Source organism: Carcharodon carcharias, chromosome 1, assembly GCF_017639515.1.
Source record: "Carcharodon carcharias isolate sCarCar2 chromosome 1, sCarCar2.pri, whole genome shotgun sequence".
In the NCBI taxonomy this organism is placed as follows: domain Eukaryota; kingdom Metazoa; phylum Chordata; class Chondrichthyes; order Lamniformes; family Lamnidae; genus Carcharodon; species Carcharodon carcharias.
In genome coordinates, this window is record NC_054467.1 from 6,437,099 (window position 1) to 6,458,461 (window position 21,363).

General features: G+C 43.0%; 1 protein-coding gene across 5 annotated transcripts in view; it reads right to left on the minus strand.

Annotated features, from left to right (window-relative positions):
- Window positions 1–21,363, minus strand: part of tbata (thymus, brain and testes associated) — a 49,313-nt gene that overhangs the window by 23,002 nt on the left and 4,948 nt on the right. For 4 of the 5 annotated variants that reach the window (XM_041192274.1, XM_041192258.1, XM_041192248.1 and 1 more), the window contains exons 2-5: window positions 15,927–15,996; window positions 12,235–12,416; window positions 8,766–8,969; window positions 3,609–3,688 (exon numbers count right to left, since the gene is read on the minus strand). In XM_041192274.1, coding sequence (XP_041048208.1) covers window positions 3,609–3,688; window positions 8,766–8,969; window positions 12,235–12,416; window positions 15,927–15,967 — 507 coding nt within the window. In that variant the 5' untranslated portion in view covers window positions 15,968–15,996. The remainder of the gene's footprint in view (window positions 1–3,608; window positions 3,689–8,765; window positions 8,970–12,234; window positions 12,417–15,926; window positions 15,997–21,363) is intronic. The other variant, XM_041192266.1, reaches the window with a different exon arrangement.

The following is a 21,363-nucleotide window of genomic DNA, read 5'->3' on the forward strand; positions in this document are numbered from 1 at the left end:
CCACCCTCTATGCTGGATTTTACATGCCCCCGTTGGACATGTTTTGGCAAGGGGGGGGCATGTAAAATAGGAGGGGTGCCCAGCCCACTACCTCCCTGCCCATCCCCAAGGTCACTCCATCACAGAATAAGCGGACAGGTGCCAACACTGCAATCCGCCATGTTTTTTAGAAAATTAACATTGATTGTTAACAAGCCAATCTCCTGCTATCTTCGAGGGATACCCTTTGCGCATCGGGGGCACACTATCTAAAGATAGCACCCTTTCTTCCTTCATACCCAACTGCTCTCCAAAACCCAGCACCTCACCTTCCTCACCACCCTCCCCACCCCCACCCCCTCCCTAAGCTGGCCAAACTCTTCCCACCCAATACTCCGGACTTACCACACTCCGGGAACAAATGGGCCTTCTTCTTGGGACCGGTTGCAGTCCCGGCAGCGCCCACTACTGATCTCTCGCCACCGCCGAGACGGCGGGAGCTGCCAGCCAATCCAGTGAGAGGCAGAAGCCTCACATTGGCCGATTTAACCATCCCTCAGCACCTTGTGGCTGCAGGGCGGGCTTACAAGGAGTGAATCGTCTTCCCGCCAATTTTCCTTGGAGGGGGGGGGGCAGCGGGCGATGAGGTGGGCAGGGCAAGCTGTCTGCTCCCCACCCCTCCCGTAAAATGTAGCCTTTTGTATACAGCTGTGTTTCCTAACTTTGCTCCTGAAATGTCTGACTCAAATTTTTAGACCATGTTCCCTAGTTCTAGACGTCCCAGTCAGGGGAAATAGTGTCTCTCTGTCTACTCCCCTTAATATCTTGACAAGTTTAAACAAATCACCCCAGGGAATGCAAATGTGTTTTCTTCACACCCTTTTCTGAGAAAAATCTGTCGAATTTAGCCCTGTGGCACTTTTGGGGGACAGAATTCCACTTTTCTACTCGTGTGGCAATATGCTTCCTGATTTCATTGAACCACTTAACTTTAATTTTAAGGTTATGCCCCTTCACTTCCTAACAGAGGAAATGGCTTATCTGCATTTACCACTTAGCACCCATAAACACCTCAGTGAGGTCACCCGTCAACTTTCTAAACTCATGGGTATACAACCCAAATTAATGCAGCTTGTACCTTATTTAACCCTTTAGGTCCTGTTATCATTTTGATATCATGACAGAGTCTTTGTCACACCCCATGTATTGGAATGCCTACAAAATGTACATTTTAGTTTGGCTTCCATTGAATGAACAATTATTATTTTCACCTTTTGACACTGAACATATTTATTGGACAATTGGGAAGAGCAGCCAGTGACAATTCCATTTCCTTGGAAGCGCTATGATTTTCAAACAATTCAACCACGTGATTTATAACATGGAAACTAGAAACTGGCGCGTAAAGTATAAAATGACAATTTGTCTTTTTTTCTAAAGGCACATTTTGGTAAGTCAAACTTATTTCCATTCCTCAAACTAAGCGGGAGTGGAACATGGTTGCCAACTCTGGTTGGAGGTATTCCTGGAGGTTTCATCACATGATCTCCAGCCTCCCACTGCTCCGCCCCCCACTGTTGGTCACCTGACGCATCACCTGCCTTCCCATGCCCAATCAGAGTGAGGAGGCTGTTGGTTATCTGATTAACAATTCTCAACTTCAGTCAAACAGCCCTTTGTCCCATCTCCAATGTTCTTTCTTAACTGATAAATAGGGGTGCTCAAAGAATTTTGTTTAAAAAGAGCTAATCTGATGACTTTTCTCCGGATCTATGCCTGTAACAGTACCCTGTTGATTGGAGACTCCAGGACATTCCTGACAGGAACCCCAGTCTGACATCATAGGGTGAAATTCCTCCTCCCAATATTGTTTCAAAATGACTGAAGTGATGAAGAATCTATTTTATATTCATGCCAATTCTTTCTTCTTGTGAGATTATTGATAGAAGGAATCTCTCCCCAACCCATGTCAGCATCAATGTTCCAGGGGTGGGTATAGCACGGTTAGGTACAAACTAGGAAACGATTTCTCTCTTACAGATCAGCCTGCTTTACATTTCCAGAAATTCTTATGATTCATTTCAGATTTTCAACGTTCTGACAGTTTTCATTGCGCCTCCAGCATGAATTCTTGATGCTTTGGGCAAACCCACAACAGGATCTCACACTGAACAAGTAACATACAAATCTGGGAAAATTACACTTCGTAAGGGTTACAAATCTTTCCCAACTAATGGAAGGAAAAGAAAGACTTAGCCTACTCCTTGGCCTGCTCCTGCTCCTAATTCATATGTTCGTATGCTTGGCTTGCAGGGCTATAGCATCTTTCACAACCTCAGGATGTCCCAAGGCAAATGAAGGGCATCTTTCGAAGTGTACGGTGGGATTTTCTGGCCCTGCTCACTGCCGGGATCATCCGGTCCCACCATGACGGAGCCAGTAAATCCTGGGGCTCTAATCTCTGAAAATCCTGAGGGGACTTGATAGGGCGGATACTAGGAGGACGTTTCATCTTGTTGGGAGGACTAGAACTCGGGGACACGTTTTAAAAATAAGGGATCTCCCTTTTAAGACGAGATTTGGGGAATTTGTTTTTCTCTCAGAGGGTCGTTAGTCAGTGGAATTCTCTGCCCCAGAGAGCAGTGGAGGCCGGGTCATTGAACAGAATCAAAGCTGAGTTAGATTTTTGATAGGCAACTGAGTCAAGGGTTATGGGAGGGACGGACAGGAAAGTGGAGTTGAGGCCACAATCAGATCAGCCATGATCTTATCGAATGGTGGAGCTGGCTCGAAGGGCCAACTCCTGCTCCTAAGTCCTATGTTCCTTTGTGATTTAGGATAGCGAATCTAGAATATAACTGCCATGTTGTAAAGACTGATGTTATTTTGTGTGGATTTGTGGAGGCTTTAGGGCAGAACTTTCTCCACTTTAAAAAATTTTCAGGTTCCGACCCCACTCGTGGGAAGTATATCCTCTGTCACGATCTTACAGGGGGTGGGTGATTAACAGGCAGCCTTCGTGTTTGCCGTTCAACCAAGAACGGCTAGCAGGACATGGACACAGGGTGACCAGTGGGGGCACCAGCATCCCAAACTGGGAGTGGTGGGCACTGCTGAAGCAGTGTGGAAACTCATGGGCACCTCAAAAGGGAGGCACCAAAAGACTTCTAAGGTTTTATTAAAAATGAAAGCGTAGACCTGTTAGGGCCATGGGTGTGGAGGGGGAAACCCCATCCACAAGATTGCTTTGACATGGCTGTACCATTTCAGCCTCATGGTTTTGTGATCGTAGCATGGACAGCAAGTTCCAATGACCCCGTGACCTCCAAGGTGCTGCTGGACTTCTGACACTGCACATGCGTCGCCTGTCCAATTGCAGTAATGTGTGCGATTAAGGCCTAATTGTCCTTTCAAATACCTCAATCAGTTACCCGCCAAGGATGCCACAGGGAAAATCTGGAGGCAGGAACACATTGGACCCAATGCGCTTCAAACAGAATTTCCACCTCCCCACCCCCAACACCCCCACCTCCACAGCTGCCCCCCATGAAGCAGGGAAAATTCCACCCTAAGATTTTAACCGGGTTTAGATTCTACAGATTGATGTCAAACAGGCGGGTATCCATCACCTCTTTTGCTTCTGTCGGTTCTGAAGGGAATTGCATCCTTGCCGTTAGGTCCCTCAGTTCCTCTCGCCAAGCTTGGGAATCTGCATGAAACAGCAAAGGTAGTCATGGTCTCCACTGGTCTCCAAAAAAGGAATTAGTTTGGACCAATCTGCACTTAAATTATATTCAGCCTAGAGCTGGACACTTTCCTGACTTACAACATTTCACTCATTGAAACAAAACCCAAGTTAAACCAGGCAATTTACTTTCCAGTTTTGCAGTAACTTTAGTATTATTGGTTTCTTTTCTGATTTCTTGCTGTTTCGGATCCTTGGACATCTGAATTGCTTCTGTTAGAATCATATATGTCAAGACTGAAGTTTTCTTTTACAAATGGAAGGACATGGCACGATCTGGATGCTAAGCTGGGATTTTTTTTAGAAGGTCATAAATTCAACTGACAAAAAGCAGGCCTCTTCCAAGAAATCACCTGACCTATATGGCACTTGAGAAGGAGTTGTTTGTTTGCATTGAACTACAAAGCACTTTAATTAATGAAAAGCTGGGAGACAAAAAGGCAATCACATGGGAGAGAGGAAAAAGACTTAAGTTGTGAACCTGCTTGTTTTGAAGGCAGTCTTGTTGGAGAACAAGCTGAGGAGGGGAGGCTACCTTGACTGACTCCCTCTTTCTACCCAGCCTAAAATTGTATGTGGCTATCAACCTGTAGCCAGAGAACCAACATCTGTGTGTAACTAGTCTGCATTTGGACCTACAAAGCTGGATTAGTTGGTAAGAACTTCCAGACATTCACCAGGGCCCGTCTTCACACGAGGGAACTCCAGATCGACAGCGTCAAGACCCTGTGGAATTTATCCTTTAATTTATAATGCCTATCCTCCAAAGCCCATCTCTGCAGAGAGGGTCTATCTGTTTGTCCTTTGTTTGTCTACATACGTGTGTCTGTGTGTGTCTGTGTGCTGAGGGAATTCTTTCGGAAGAGATGGATAGTTATACTTCCCAAATTCAATTGTCTGTTAATCAGTACTTGGAACTCGTTAAAAGAAATTTTGTTTTAAAATAAATTAATCATCCTCAGCTTTCGAAAGAAGCCTGGTCAGACTCTCTTTTCTTCTGAGTACTAGAAGTGTAGGTACACAATTGGCCATTTTGGTGAGAAAATTAAACATTTAAATTTATGGTATGGCCTGTGGAGTAGTGGGGCTTGATAATTCACATGGTCCTCACATCCCAGCTGTAACACTTCCCCTCTCCCTTTTAAATCCATGCTTAAAAGCTCCATTTTACAATTAGATTCCACCATGTAAAAGTTCAGTTAACAGTATCCCAGTGATTAAAAAATTAACTTTACAAAATTAGAAAAAACTCTTTATTCTCAGAATGATGAGCATGGATTCGAAAGCAGTTTTCTAATTCTGACAAAAGCAAGATGTTTAAAATTTTTTCTGACAAAGACAGCAAGAGGAACAAGGCAGAAAGTTACCCAATTACATCTCACCCGTAAGGAGCAGGTTAAATCCCAGCAAAGCAATGGCCAGCCGATCAGCCTACACTCAATCGCCGGTGAAGTGGAGCTGATAGCGGCCCTACCAAACAGCACTTCTTTACCATTAACCTGCTCATCCATGCCCAGTTTGAAGTCCACCAGGGCCACTCAGCTTTAGGACTCATTACAGCCTTGGTCCAAACATCGACAAAAGAGCTGATTTTCAGAAGTGTTGTGTGAGTGACTGCCCTTGCCATCAAGGTATCATTTGACCCAGTGCGGCATCAAAGATGAATAAAACTGAAGTAAATGGGAAGCATCTCCACTGATTGGAGTCACACCTAGCACAAATTGTGTTTGTTGGAGGCCAATCATCTCAACTCCAGGACATCACTGCAGGAGTTCCTAGGAGTAGTGCCCTGGGCCTCTAGGCCCAAGTGTGTTCCGTTGCTTCACCAATGACTTTCTTTCCATCTTAAGATTAGAAGTGGAAATGTTTGCTGATGGTTACACAGTGTTCAGTATCATTTGCAACTCCTCAGATACTGAAATAAAAACAGAAAGTGCTGGAAAAGCTCAGCAAGTCTGGCAGCATCTGTGGAGAGAGAAACAGCTAACATTTCAAGTCCGTAAGACTCTTCTTCAGAGCTCCTCAGATACTGAACCAGTCAGTGCCCATATGCAGCAAGATCTGGACACCATCCAAGCTTGGGCTGATAAGTGACAAGTAACATTCGTGCCACACAAGTGCCAGACAATGAATATTTCCAACAAGAGAGAATCTAACCATCTCCTTTTGACATTCAATGGCATTATCATCGCTGAATCCCCCACTATCATCATGCTGGGCATTACCATTGACCAGAAACAGAACTGGACTAGCCATATAAATACAGTGGTTATAAGAGCAGGTCAGACGCTGCTATAGCATTTGACTCACTTCAGAGCACCCAACACCTCTCTATCATCTACAAAGCACAAGTCAGGAGTGTGGTGGAATATTCTCCTCTTGCCTTGATGAGTGCAGCTCCAAGAACAGACCAAGAAACTTGACACCATCCAGGACAAAGCAGCCCATTTGTTTGGCACCCCATCCACCACCTTAAACATTCACTCCCTCCACCACCAGTGCACAGTGGCAGCAATGTGTATCATATACAGGATGCACTGCAGTATTTGCCAAAGCTCCTTCAAGAGCACCTTCCAAACCAGCGACCTCTACTACCTAGAAGGGCAAGGGCAGCAGATGCATGCTGCATCTGCAAGTTCCCCTCCAAACCACACGCCACCCTGACTTGGAAATATATTGCCGTTCCTTCACTGTTGCTGGGTCAAAATATTGGAACTCTCTCTTGAACAGCACCATACAGACTGCAGTGGTTCAAGAAGGCAGCTCACCACCACTTTCTTGTGGATAACTAGGGATGGGAAGTAAACACTGGCCTTGTCAGTTATGTCCATAATCCCAAGAATATTTAAAAAAAACCACAAAACTTTACTAAAGTAATACCTCCACCCTCAAATTCTCTGACTAATGAAAATGTTTGCCACCTGGCACAATAAATAATAACTGGACTGATACATTCAAAATGACTTTCATCCCCAGCTACCCAATCAGAAACTGATCAGTTGATCACTATCCCGAGCCTCTAGAAGTCCTTTCCAAAACCACTTCACTGAGTTGCTATTTTCCCCTGTCTTCATCACCTCAAAGCCTCCATCATCAACTCTACATCTGGCTTCTCAATCACTTCTTGCCCAATGCAAATGTGTCATGTCCTCCTTGCCCAGATTCTAAGACATTCATCTTTGTAAGTAACGGAGGGTTAGTGTTTACATAGGGTGAAGTTTTTAGCTCGATGGGTGGGCACGCGCCTGACCCGCTCAAGCGTAAAATGACGTGCGTTGATGTCAGGCGATGTTTTGGTCAGCGGGTGCGCGCCAGAGTTGGCAGCGCGACTGCCAACAATTAAAAGGCCTGTTAAGGCCATTGAAGGATCAATTAAATAGAATGTTTCACTGCTTGTCCAACCTTATGGTTGGCGGGCACATGGAAAGGCCAAGCAGCCAGTGCATTTTTTTGGGAAATCTCATTCACGGGCGGGTGAGGTTTCCAACATCAAATAAAAATGAAATAAAACTTTTCAGATTTCGCTAATAACATGTCCCTACTGAGGTGACAGGTGAAAAAAACTCCTCATCTCCCTGAGGCAGCTCTGTGCCTCAGGGAGATTATCAAGCGCGCACTCGCACGCATGTGTGAAGTTTGCGCTTGCCCCCCTCACACACCACCCCCCCTCCCCCTTCACCTGCACAGGCAGTGCTGCCGCTCGCATTTCACGCTGGGTGGGCCTTAATTGGCTGGCCAGTGTGAAATTGCCTTCTGGCCTCGATCGTGGGTGGGCGGTGGGGAAGTTGCCCCCTCCGACAAGGGCTAAATTCTGCCCATAAGATTATTCAGAACCTAATGGCACAGCCACAGGCCATTCAGCCCATCAGGGCCATGCCAGTGTTTATGCTTCACATGAACCTCCTTCCATCCCAGCTTCATCTCACCCACCCAACATATCCTTCTACTCCTCTCTTCTTCATGTGTTTATCCGGTTTCCCCTTAAATGCATCTATGCGATTCACCTCAACTACTTCTTAAGGTAATGAGTTCCATGTTGTCACCACTCTCTGGGTAAAGAAGTTTCTCCTAAATTCTCTATTGGATTTATTAGCAACTATCTTGGGTTAATTGCCCCTGTGTTTTTTTTGCAGCTTCATAGATATAAACATCTTCTCTATGTAATTCCTATCAAACTCCTTCATCATTTTAAAGCTCTCTATCAGGTCACCCCTCAGCCTTCTCTTTTTAACAGAGAATGAAATACAGGAAGAAGAATAGACCTTTTTGGTCCATTATGATACTCAGGTCAATGGAAAATACAAGAAAATACAATACAATTAAGACAATTATTGAGCCAACTAGAATCAGCATGCCATTGTAGCTCAGCTGGTGAAGAGTTGAACCACACCCTTAAGCTACTGCTTGATTTCTAGCATGAAGGAGTTAGGTGCATTTAAGGGAATGGGATTGAGGGAAAAAAAACCTTTTGCAGAGAGAGCCAGTACAGGTACAGTTGACAAGGCTTCTTTTCGTAGGAACAGCAGAAGACCATTCAGCCCCTTGAGCCTGTTCTGCCATTCATAGAGATCATGGCTGGATGACATCCAATCTCCATCTTCTCATCTTGATTCTATACCTTGTAGTACCCTTGGCTAGTAAAAACACTATCAATTTCAGATTTTAACTGATTGGTTGACACCTACATTTTGTGGGTGAGAGTTCCACACTCTACCATACTACCCTTTACATGAAGATATTTTTCCAAACTTCTCTCCTAAATGGCCTCTCTCTGGTTTTGAGGTGATGTCCCTTTGTCCAAGGCTTTCCCATCAGGGTTACTGTTAAAATTTCATGATTCCATGGGTTTAAGCTGAGAAGAAGTCATGATAAGTTGTCAGCTTGGACTATGGGGATCTGCGTCACTGAACTAGTCAATTGGAAGAGCTTTTCTCCCTCCCACATTCTGTGCAATGAAGACCCTGCTCATGCCTAAACATTCTTTCCACTTCTTAAATCAGACTGGAAATACACTCATGTCTATATATCCATTAATACTCACGTAACAAGCCGATATCTTCTTCTTTACATGGGGGTTGTGGTATTCCTGTGATGGTATGTGCTGGATAAGGAGTGGTTATGGGAATATTTGCAGCAGTTGGCTGTGGTGGTTTGATGAACTCTTGTTTTGGTGTTGGTGGTTTAGTCGCTTCTTTGTTGCAGGCACGATAATCATCCACCTTACAGACAAGTTGATTATTCAGACCTGCAACACAGTCAGTGGAGCCATCTGAGTAGATCTCAGGCTTGCATTTTATGTGGCATAATAGTCTGGCTGAGGTATCTACTGTAACACTAAGACAGAGGCTAGATCTGGTCCATCAAGCCTGCCCTACCCCTCTTAATAGTGGAGTATTGTGACTAAACACCTCCATGCAGAACTAGAGCACAGAACAGACCATTGGGCCCCACTGATCTGTGCCAGCATTTACAGTCTACTCAAGCCTCCTCACAATCCTCTTCATCTCACTCTATCAACATATCCTTTAATTCCTTTCTCCCATGTGTTTATCCAGATTCCCTTTAAATGGGTCCATGCTATTGGCCTCAACTATACCCTATATTAGTGAGTTCCACATTCTCGTCACTCTCTGGGTAAAGAAATTTCTTCTGAATTCCCTATTGGATTTCTTAGTGATTATCTTATACTATTTTTGGACTAGTTCTGGGTTGCTTCATGAAGGATTGGGAATTTCAACACTATACATCATCTCCACACTATCCCCTGTCTAATGGAAAGGCTGGGGCAGCAGTAACAATCACCAAAGGAATCATCAAGAAATCGAGCAAATCTAGCACATGTTTACAAGGCAATCCTCAAGTGGAGAAACACACTGAGTGAAAGCAGGGAAAATAGTCCAGTCCAAAGACTAATGTCACATGCACACAAACTACTCTTCCAATAGCAAAAAAGTTACTAATGCCAGGAGTAGCAACAGGCGTGAGTGGAAAAATCAAGGTGAAATGGCAGAAAGCCACATTTCATTTTGACAAAACTGCCAAACCATTGCTAGAGTTGAGCATTGGAGAGCCAGTCAGGGTACCGACCTTCAATGCTCTCAACAGGAGTCAGCCCACATAGCAGCTTGGCACATGCATAGAGCAGTTGTTATCTCGATCATATGCGGTGGAAGTGAACGACCAAATATACCAGCGTAACCACAGGCATATACGCACAACTAGAGAAGCTGTTCCTTCACTGCAGGTGGCCGATCAGAAAGATGGGATCTCACCTGCTGCACAGAGTACAGAACAACCATCATCCCCAGAGGTACACCGGTACCCAACAATGGAAATGGAACAACAACAACAGTTACCACGGCAACAACGTGTTGGGGCCAACAATATAGGGAAGAATAGGCCAAAGGTCTGTTTGGAGAGTACCAGTTAGGGAACAGACCTCAAGGGTTATAATCTGAGCCACATGCAAACTGGCACAATGATAAACAGATTAGGGAGGTGAACATCTGGTTGAAGCTGTGATATGGTGGGGTTCCATTTCATGGGACACCAGCACCAGTACGGGGCCACAAAAAAACTGTAGCACTGGGATGGGCTCCAATGAACTGGCTGGGGCCAGGGTCCAAGCGAAGAGGATAAATAGGATTACAAGGGCTTGGAACTATTGGGGAAATGGATCAGCTGGAAAATGTATCTATGCTATTGGCCTCAACTATACCCTATATTAGTGATGCTTTGGTAAAATAATATCAGGGATAGCAAGGGGAAATGGCATGGAGGTTGATGATCAGCCATGATCTGTTTGAATGGTGGAGCAGGCTCAATGGGCCATGTGGCCTACTCCTGTTCCTATTTCTTATGTTCCTAACAAGTGCCACAGTAATGACACTCCCTAGAAGGGGGGGTGGGGCATCCACCAGATGAACAACCAATGACAATGGGCACGCATACTATTAAGAGGCCTGCATGATTTAACGACTGTGTATGCAATGCATGTGCAGAGACTGACTAGAATAATGAACAGTTTGTTAATGAATGAGAACAGCTGTTCTTCTCACAGTGATAGTGAATTTGTCTTTTGTTCATTATGAGAAGGGATGTTGGGATTGAAATGCAATCATGTACTAAAGGTCCTACCTGGCTTGCTATCAAACTTTTTTTAAAATTCATGAATGGGATGTGGGCGTCACTGGCTAAGCCAGCATTTATTGTTCAGAAGGAGTCACATGTAGGCCAGACCAGGTAAGGTTAGCAGACTTCCTTCCCTAAAGGGCATTAATGAACCAGATGGGTTTTTACAACAATGGTTTCATGGGTCATCATTTGATCAGATTCCAGATTTTTATTGAATTCAAATTCCACCATCTGCTGTGGCAGATTTCAAACCCAGGTCCCCAGGAGCATTACCCTGGGTCTGTGGGTTACTAGTTCAGCGACAATACCACTACACCATCACCTCCCCTCTCTGATCACACGCTTGCTAGGAGCAGCCTTCAGTTCTAATAAAGACAGAGAACATGAAACATTGCACTCTTGAACTCGTAACACTCCCCCTTTGAACTTGACTGAACCTGATTTATTGAAGTCTCAGGTTACAAGATTCCAGTTTTAGTTAATGATTGACATCACCAGACCAGAGATTATAAACAATAAGGGATTCTGGGTAGATCAGCAGACACAAATGGGAATAACACTGAGAATAGTTTCCTTCTAACAGACACTCAGGGCTTCTATTGTCATAGATTCTTGGATGGTTACAGCCAATAAGGAGGCTATTTGACCCATCTTGTCCATGCCTTTCTGGAAATGCAACTCATTTAGTCCCACTCCTCCACTTTTTCCCCATAGTCCTGCAAATTTTATCTATTCTGATAATTATCCAATTCCCATTAGAAATCCACAATTGAATCTGCCTCCACCAGACTCTAAGGCAGTGCATTCCGGATTCTAACCGCTCAGTGAAACACATTCTCCTCAGGTCGCCTCTGGTTCTTTTACCATTCATTTTAAATCTGTGCCCTCTGGTAAACGACCCTTCCGCCATTGGGTACAGTTTCTCCTTATCTACTCTGCCCAGACCCCTCCAGATTTTGGACACGTCTATCAAATTTCCTCTCAACACTCTCTTCTCTAAGATTTAAAAGAATCCAATGTATATGATCATACAGCACAGAAGGAGGGAAGTCTCTGTCCTATGGTCGCTTTGTTGGCTCTGTGAGAAAAAAAATGAGCCCCAAGCCCCCTGCTCCCTCCAGGTAAAGGGGAGAAAATATTCCTGGTTGAGTATTTTTCCAAGTCCCCTTTGGAAAGTTGTTTCCACCAGTCTTTAAGGCAGCCTGTTCTAGATCACAACTCTTTGCAAAATTCTCCCTATCTCCACTCTGATACTTTTGTCAATCACCTAAATCTGTGTCTTCTGGTTACCAACTCTCCAGCCAGTGGAAATAGTTTCTCCCTATCTACTTTCTTGAACAGCTCTATGGAATCTGGTGTCCATGTGCACAGGTTACCTTGAATGTGGTACACCCTCTTGGGATGAGGATTGTTCCGGGTGTAGAAGAAGTGGTCAGCAGGGATCTTGCAGGTTTTGGCATTTCTAGGTCTGGGCATAGGATTGCCGAGGGAAAGCAGAGGTGGGTGACCTGGTCTGCTTTCTAACATCAGTGGGTCATTTCTAGATGTATTTTCAGAACTAATGGAAAAACAAGCTTTATTATAAATCACTTTTCAAGCAAGACACTGTGGATGATGGAATTCTGAAATTTTAAAAATAATGTCATCCTGCATTTCCAGGTTGAGGGCCTTATCTCTGAACAATTTGCCAAACTTTCACAGCTACGTCATGGGGAAATTTCAAGATTGTGTTTCCTCAGAACGAACAACTTGCATTTATATAGCAACTTTAACATGGTAAGTCACCCCAAGGCACTTCACTGGAGCAGTATAGAACAAAATTTCAAACTGAGCCAAATAAGAAAATATTAGGGCAAGTGACCAAAAGCTTGATCAAAGAGGTAAGTTTTAAGGAGCATCTTAAAGGACTGAGAGGCAGAGAGGTTTAGGGAGGCAAGTCCAGCGCTTAGGGCCTAGAAAGCTGAAGTGGTGGAGTAATTAAGATCGGGATGTGCAAGTAAGCACAACTAACGTGAGGACTCGAAACGTCAACTCTTTTCTTCTCCGCCGATGCTGCCAGACCTGCTGAGTTTTTCCAGGTAATTCTGTTTTTGTTTTGGATTTCCAGCATCCGCAGTTTTTTTGTTTTTATCTCTGTGATTGCAACAACCAAAAAAGGAATGAAACAAGTAGCTTGTTTAACATCAGTGGCAGTGAACAATGTGACAACATTAAACAGTGGGTTGTAAATGCTCAACTAAAGATTGTAGAACACGTGAGGGGTTTTCCAATTTCCAAAGCAACGTATTCAGCCTCACCAATTCACTGAAATTCTTTGAGGAGGTGACTTAAATTAGTGACTGACTTATGCAGGTTTTCAAAAGACACTTCACATTGGTCGGAATTTTACGCTGGCGGGATTTTACAGTCCTGCCGAAGTCAATGGACTTTTATAAAAACAAAAAAACTGCGGATGCTGGAAATCCAAAACAAAAACAGAATTACCTGGAAAAACTCAGCAGGTCTGGCAGCATCGGCGGAGAAGAAAAGAGTTGACGTTTCGTCAACTCTTTTCTTCTCCGCCGATGCTGCCAGACCTGCTGAGTTTTTCCAGGTAATTCTGTTTTTGTGTTGTCAATGGACTTTTGAATGGCTCGTCGCATTTTACAGCCCCACCTCCGCCACGATGGCCCATTGTTCTGCACATAGGCTTTACATGGCTCATTGAATTTAAGCTAAACAAGCCAATCAGAAGTGACTTTGCAATAGAGTTCAAATGATGCCCAGAAATAGGGCAAAAGTTGGATTCAAGGCATTCTACAGATGTTCGCCTTGGGTGCTGTTATGTTGCATAGTTCAGGACTAACACAAAAGCAGCCGATATCAGAGAGACCTTGGCATAACATTTTCAGTAATGAATCATGTATCTCAGCACCAAGTTTTGCACTTGATGGAAATGAGGATTGCGAATTTGGACACACCGCCTGTCACCATGCTTTTCTGTCTGTTAACAGGATTGGGCTGAGCGTGATGTATTATGGTGGATGTGCTGGGTTTTTGAAATGCTAAGGGATGCACCAGTAAGGGTTAACTTTCCACTTACAGAATCCCAGCATTGTCCTTCAGGAGCATCAATCAAAAGATTGTATTCAATGGTCCATGATTTGTCGTTCATTTATTTCAATGGATGGAAAATCATGGCGCGCTCCTGAGGTGTGCTCCCCCAGGGAGGGGCTCTGCACTGGGAGTGTTCAAACAGTAAATTTACCCTCTAGCTCTAATTCTGCTGGGACTATGGAAAAGTCACCTGTTCTATCTAATCAGTCACAGTTAAACAAAGCAAGGAAAGAGGGAATTCTTATTCTTGAAACATCTTTCACAGCCTCAGAAAGTCCCAAAAGTACTTTACCATCAATGAATTGTAGTCAGTGTTTTAATATAGGGAGCCCATTTGTGCACAGCAAGCTCCCACAAATAGCAATGAAATAATGACCAGATAAAGTCGCATCTGAAAGATGTCACATCTGACAGTGCAGTACAGTATGCCACTGGGAGTGTCAGCTTAAATTATGTGCTCAAGTCTCTGGAGTGGGATTTGAGCCCATTACCTTTTGACTCAGAAGGAAGAGTGCTACCCCAGGAGATACCTTGAAATTGCTGAAAAGGGGACATGCTGCTGAAGCTTTTCATCTTGTACTCATCAGGACAGTTTGCAAGAATACCAATTGTAAAGAGAACAACTTATACTGTATGAGAAGAGAGTCCTGATTGGTTGGCAAGCGGACTCTGATTGGTAGAGGCATTGCCATGGAGAATGCACCAGGGAACAGTTAACTGCCAAGATTTTGTTCAAATTCAAATCAGGCAGGCCAACTCTGATTGGTCAAGGCATTGCCATGGGGAATGTACCAGGGAATGGATGTTCCCCCAAGCTTTTGTTTAGTTGAAAATAGCACAATGTGTGTAAATGCTCCTTCTGTCTACAAAGAAGAGGGCTTTTTGTGTGAATATGTGTAATTTCTAGCATGCATTGGCAAGCCACACTATGAGTCTGACGGATAACCCTAAATTGATTTTCAGTGTAATTCTTAGCACAATCAGGATTATTTAGCAAGTGCTGTCCAATCATCTCTACCAATCAGAGTCGACTTGCCAACTAATCAGGACTCTCTTCTCATGCAGTATAAATTGCTGTTCCCTTTACTATTGGTTTTCTTGCAAACTGTCCTGATGAGTGCAAGATAAAAAGCTTTGACAGCATGTCTCTTTTTTCAGCAATACTCAAGTTTTGTACTACTAAACCACTATTTGTATATGTTGAAATCCCAGATTCCTGCTTTATTACCTTTGGGGTAAGGATGAAAATTCAAAGCATTAGAAAGTGATTATTCCCCTCCTGCTTGAGTTCAGAAAATAGGTGGATTTATATATAATTGTTGAAAGGACCAGGTTTACTGGGCAGCCTCTTAACGTTCCACTTTTTCCCATATTTTTATGTGATTATCATGCCAACCATTCCCAAAGTTCCATTCCAGAATACATTTCCAAATGGAATCCGACAGGTGATTTATTTGGAATTTTTAATGTATCATAACATATAGTTGTCCTACAGGAACTTGTTCAGATCTTATTGCAGCCTAATTCCCAATATTTTAGCCTCCTCACTAGATTAAGGATTACTCAACACCAAAGACTGGGGGCTCTTTTCTCTCAGAAAAGAGAAGTCTGAGATGTGACCTGAAAGAGGCCTTTAAGATTATGCAATAGGTCAATAGGGTAGATGCAGAGAAGGTGTTCCCATTTGCGGGTACATCCAGAACTAAGGGCCATAAATATAGACGATGACAAATCAGTCCAACAGGGAATTCAGGAGAAGCTCACTACCATAGGGATTGTTGGGGAAAATTTAGAGCAGATGCATTTAAGGGAACCTGAATAAACACATGAGGGAGAAAGGTTTGGAAGGATATGTAGTGTGAGATGAGGTGTGGGAGGAGGCTCATGTGGACCATGAATACCAGTCTGCTTCTGTGCTCAAAATTCTATTTAATTCTACAAAAACTAGCCCATATTAAAAACTTGAACTTACAAATATCTGGGGCTTCTCTCTTGGGGATCTGCTGCTAGCATCGTTACAGCCTCACATATGTTTCAGGCCACTGCAGAAGTAAGAGTAAAAGGGAGCATTATGATGAATTCACAGAGTATTGTGAACAAGCAGTCAACTAACTATTCAGAAACCAGCTGTGTATTAAACCAAGCGATGTCTTGTGTTAATTGAAGTACAGTCACCAGAATTCAAGTTGCAAAGCATAATCTAAATGCACCTCACTCTCTTCTGTTTCAAACTTAATTGCTGAACAAAAAAAGGGGCCTGTTAATCTTCAAACATGGGGACAATATCTGAGTAATAGTTAGCATTCACATTTGAATCCTGTTGGTCACCATGGTCCTCATGTGATCGAACGTTCTTTGACTTTAGTTTAGATGTTGACGTTGGCTTCAAAGAATGACACCAACATTCTCTAGAAATTTCAAAATCACTTCTCCATCCTACAGCACCACACAACCTTTCACTTTTATATCTGGGTTGAGTATTAAGAAAGAAAGACTTGCAATTATGTTATACCTTTCACGATCACAGGATGTCCCAAAGCATTTTACAGGCAATAAGGTACTTTTGATGTATAGCCACTGTTATGTTATAAGAAACACAGCAACCAATGTGCATGTAGCAAGCTCCCACAAACAATACTACGATAATGACCCGATCATCTGTTTTTAACAACGTCAATTGAAGAATAAATATTGGGGAGGACACCCTACTCTTTGAAATAGTACCATGGGAGCTTTTATATCTGGCTGAGACGGCACTCAGGCCTTGGTTTAATGCCTCACCTGACAATGCAGCACTCCCTCAAAGCTGCACTGTGAGGGAGAGATTTGGATTGCTGGAGAGGATGGATTCGGGGACGTGGGGGTGATCACTGAGACCTGTCCCTCAGGTCAGCATGCTGATTTCCCAACGTGAGACCGGCATGCTCAGATTTGGGACTGTGATAACGGGAGGCAGAAGAGGCAACACATATTCTTACTCATGTAAAAGTCAAATTTTTCACACCATTTTTTAAACCACAGGTCATGGGGTTGACTTTTACATGGATAATGTTTTTGAGGGGTCGACGTGTTAGCTTCATTTCAGCCCAAATGAAATCAAAAGAACAACGTCACAGTGGAATAAAGTAAAAAAAAACAACAGTAAAGAATTCATATTAATTATCTAACATTTATTTATTTTATAATATTACAAGTTATACGCACTTCAGCCAATGCAATATAAAAATATATTCTTTTTTTCCTATTCATTCATGGGATGTGGGCATTGCTGGCTGGGCCAGCATTTACTACCCATCCCTAATTGCCCTTGAGAAGGTGGTGGTGAGCTGTCTTCTTGAACCGCTGCAGTCCATGTGGTGTAGGTACACCCACAGTGCTGTTAGGGAGGGAATTCCAGGGTTTTGATCCAGAGACAGTGAAGGAATGGCAATATATTTCCAAGTCAGAATGGTGAGTGGCTTAGAGGGGAACATCCATGTGGTGGTATTCCCATGTATCTGCTGCCCTTGTCCTTCTAGTTAGTAATGGTCATGGGTTTGGAAGGTGCTGTCTAAGGAGGCTTGGTGAGTTCCTGCTGTGCATCTTGTAGATGGTACATACTGCTGCTACTGTTTGTCAGGGAGTGAATGTTTGTGGATGGGCTGCTTTATCCTGGACGGTAACAAGCTTTTTGACAGTTGTTGGAGCTGCACTCATCCAGGCAAGTGGAGAGTATTCCTTCACATTCTTGACTTGTGTCTTGTAGATGGTGGACAGGCTTTGAGGAGTCAGGAAATGAGTTACTCATCCCAGGATTCCTAGCCTCTGACTTGCTCTTGTAGCCACAGTATTAAATGGCTAGTCCAGTTCAATTTCTGGTCAATGGTAACCCCCAGGATGTTGATATATTGATACATTTTCATTGAAATGGAATCATTAACATCTCCAGGATTAAACTTTGGTTCTGAAATTTCTGGGCTATGACCTCTGAAAGACTAGAGTCGACTCAAATGAGGCATATGAAACATAATGTTTTTTTAGGCTAAATTTCATAGGTTTGACTTGCACATGAGATTGGCTTTTACACAAGTATATACAGTAACTGGACACTTAAGGTTATTAATGAAGTCATCAACAGCTCGTTCAGGGAACAGATTTGAATTTTCTTCCTGTGGGTCGGGTTCAACATGCCATCAGAAGCACGACAGGAAGGAGAAGGCAGTGACATAGCAAGGAACAATTAGCTACATTGAGTCAGAGGGAAAAGGCAGCAATAAGGAGAGAAGACTGTGAGGTGGCCCTCACTGTGCCAGCTGCAGAAATGATGCAAAGTTCTCAGCATCAAGTCAGGGAGAGGACTCAATACCGACAGAAGCTCACATCCCAAGATCAAATAAAAGAAAGTTTTAAGGAAAACTAAAAAGATGGGCAAGAAACCTTGGATTACTTGTTGAAAGAACAGAGTTTTGTTAAAAGCGTTAACCATGAAGAATGGAACACACGACCATTAAACTTGAAAAAGGTATCATGGATTATTATCGTTGCTTCAGGTTGTTAAAGGCAAACTGAGATGCAATTAAAGGTTAAATTACGAGGACAAGTTGTCTGGTCTTCTCTTGTATTTCCTTTGAGAATAGTACGTCAAGGGGTGATGTAATTGATGCATTTAAGAGGAATTAAAGGAGGTAATAGGGCTGATAGAGAGAAATTATTTCCCCTGGTTAATGGGGAGCCCAGAACAAAGGAGAATAACCTTAAAATTAGAACTAGCCCATTCAGGTGTGCTGTCAGGAAGTACATCTTCACACAAAGGACACTGGAATCTGCTGAGGCTGGGGGCAGCAAGGGGAGGGTCAATTGATAGTTTAAAAACTGAAATTGATTATTTTTTATTATGTAAGGGCTTATGAAACTGAGGCAGGTAGAAGGCATTAAGATAATTGAATTGTGGAACAGGCTCGAGGGGCTGAATGGCCTCCCCCTGTTCTTGAGCACGTTCCAAAGTATTTTTGTGGAGATAAGGTCAAGGTTAAAGATAATTCTGTAAGAAACTGCAAGTACAAACTAGCAAACTGCTTTTGCATCAGGGCAAATTATATAAAAGTAATCAGCTCAGGAAGTTTGAGGAGATAAATCAGAAGTAGCCAGTTTAAGGAGGAGGTCAAAAAACTATTAACCCCTCAGTCCTCAGAGCAGATGAGTTTCACCATTTACATTTTGAGTTTTGAGTAGGACTCTGACTTCTGACTAGGACTCTAAGCTCCTCTATCTATAAATCTGTTGTTTCCTAATGTCAACAAAAGCAATTGTTTTCAACCAGAATAAATCTTTAGTTTTTTTTTCATTCATTGGATGTGGGTGTCACTGGCTAGGCCAGCATTTATTGCCTATCCCTAATTGCCCTTGCTCAGAGGGCATTTAAGAGCCATCTGGAGTCACATGTAGGCCAGACCAGGTAAGGATAACAGATTTCCTTCCCTAAAGGACATTAATGAACCAGATGGGTTTTTACAACAATCAGTAATGGTTTCATGGTCATCATTAGACTTTTAATTCTAGGTTTTTTTTATTGAATTCAAATTCCACCATCTGCTGTGGTGAGATCTGAACCCACGTCCCCAGAGCATTACCCTAGGTCTGTGGATTATTAGTCCAGTGACAGTACCACTGCACCACCACCTCTCCAAGATCATGGTACTTAAAGGAGTGAAGAGAGAATTTTTAAGGAAACCAAGTGGTCATTCTGCTTGACATACATCCACAGGAGAAAACTGAAAAAAAACAAAATCTGAACATTGTTTTTTTAAGTGAACTTGTTGGGTTTGATCCAAACCATCAATTTGCTTTCTTTCACACTCTTCAGATTGCACTAAGTTTGCACTTCAAGTTGTTGGAACTGTAAATTGACATCAACACGATGAGAGCAACGGGACACCTGGGACCACAATTTATCCTTAACCAAAATTTAAGGATTGGCAAAAGAAAAAATGGAATCTCAGATAAAGAGATGAATTGAAATCAGATGAGATGCAGAAAGAGAAATAGAGGGAAAGGAAAATTGGATGTAGGAGAGAGAGAGGAAGGAAATAATTTAAAATTAAATTGAAGATGTTACATTTTAAAAGACTCTCAAAACAATTTACAACCTGCAGAAGTGAGATGCCACAGTTTCAACTGCACCTTTTCTGGGCCTCTGAGGTTTGAGTTCCACAGCAGGACCACAAGAAACAGGAGCAGAAGTAGACCACATGGTCCATCAAGCCTGCCCCACCACTCAATACAATCATGGCTGATCTTGGGCTTCAACTCCACTTTCCTGCCTACTCCCCAGATATCTTGATTTCCTGAGAGACCAAAAATCTGTCAATCCTAGTCTTAAATGTATTCAACAATGGAGTATCCACAATTCTCTGGGGTAGAAAATTCCAAAGATTCACAACTCTTTGAGCGAAGTAATTTCTCCTCATCTCAGTACTAAATGATTGGCCCCTTATCCTGAGACTGTGCCCCCGTGTTTTAGATTCCCCGGCCAGTGGAAATAATCTCTCAACATCCACCCTATCAAGCCTCTTCAGAATTTTGTAGATTTCAATGTGATCACCTCTCATTCTTCTAAACTCCAGAGAATATAACCCCAATTTACTCAGCCTCTCATCATAGGACAACCCCCTCATCCCAGGTGAACCTTGCCTCCAATGCAACTATATCCTTTCTTAAATGTGGAGACCAAAACTGCACCCAGTATTCCTGATGTGGTCTCACCAAAACCCTGTACAATTGTAGCAGTTCTTTATTCTCGTATTCCAACTCCCTTGCAATAAAGGCCAAAATGCCATTTGCCGTCTTAATTGCTTGCTGCACCTGCATGTTAACTTTCTGCGTTCCTTGTACGAGCACATCCAAATTGCTTTGGACATCAACGCTTACAAGTTTCACACCTTTTAAAAAGTTTTCTGCTATTCTTACGACCAAAATGAATAACTTCACACTTCCCTACATTATACTCCATCTGCCATTTTGTTGCCCACTCACTTAACTTGTCTATATCTCTTTGCAGCTTCACTGTGTCCTCCCCACAACTTACTTGCCCACCCAGCCTGGTATCATGAACAAACTTTGGTACATTACTCTCTGTCTCTTCATTGAAGTCATTAATACAGATTGTAAATAGCTGAGCCCCCAGCACTGATCTTTGCAGCACTCCACTATTCATTGCCTTCCAACTTGAAAAAGCCCCATTTATACCCACTCTCTGCTTTCTATCCGGTAACAAATCCTCTATCTATGCTAATATATTACCCAAAACTTTATGAGCCCTTATCTCACCTATCAACCTTTTTATGTGGCACCTTACTGAATACCTTTTGGAAATCCAAGTATACTACTACATCTACTGGTTCCCCTTTATTTGCTCGACTAGTTACATCCTC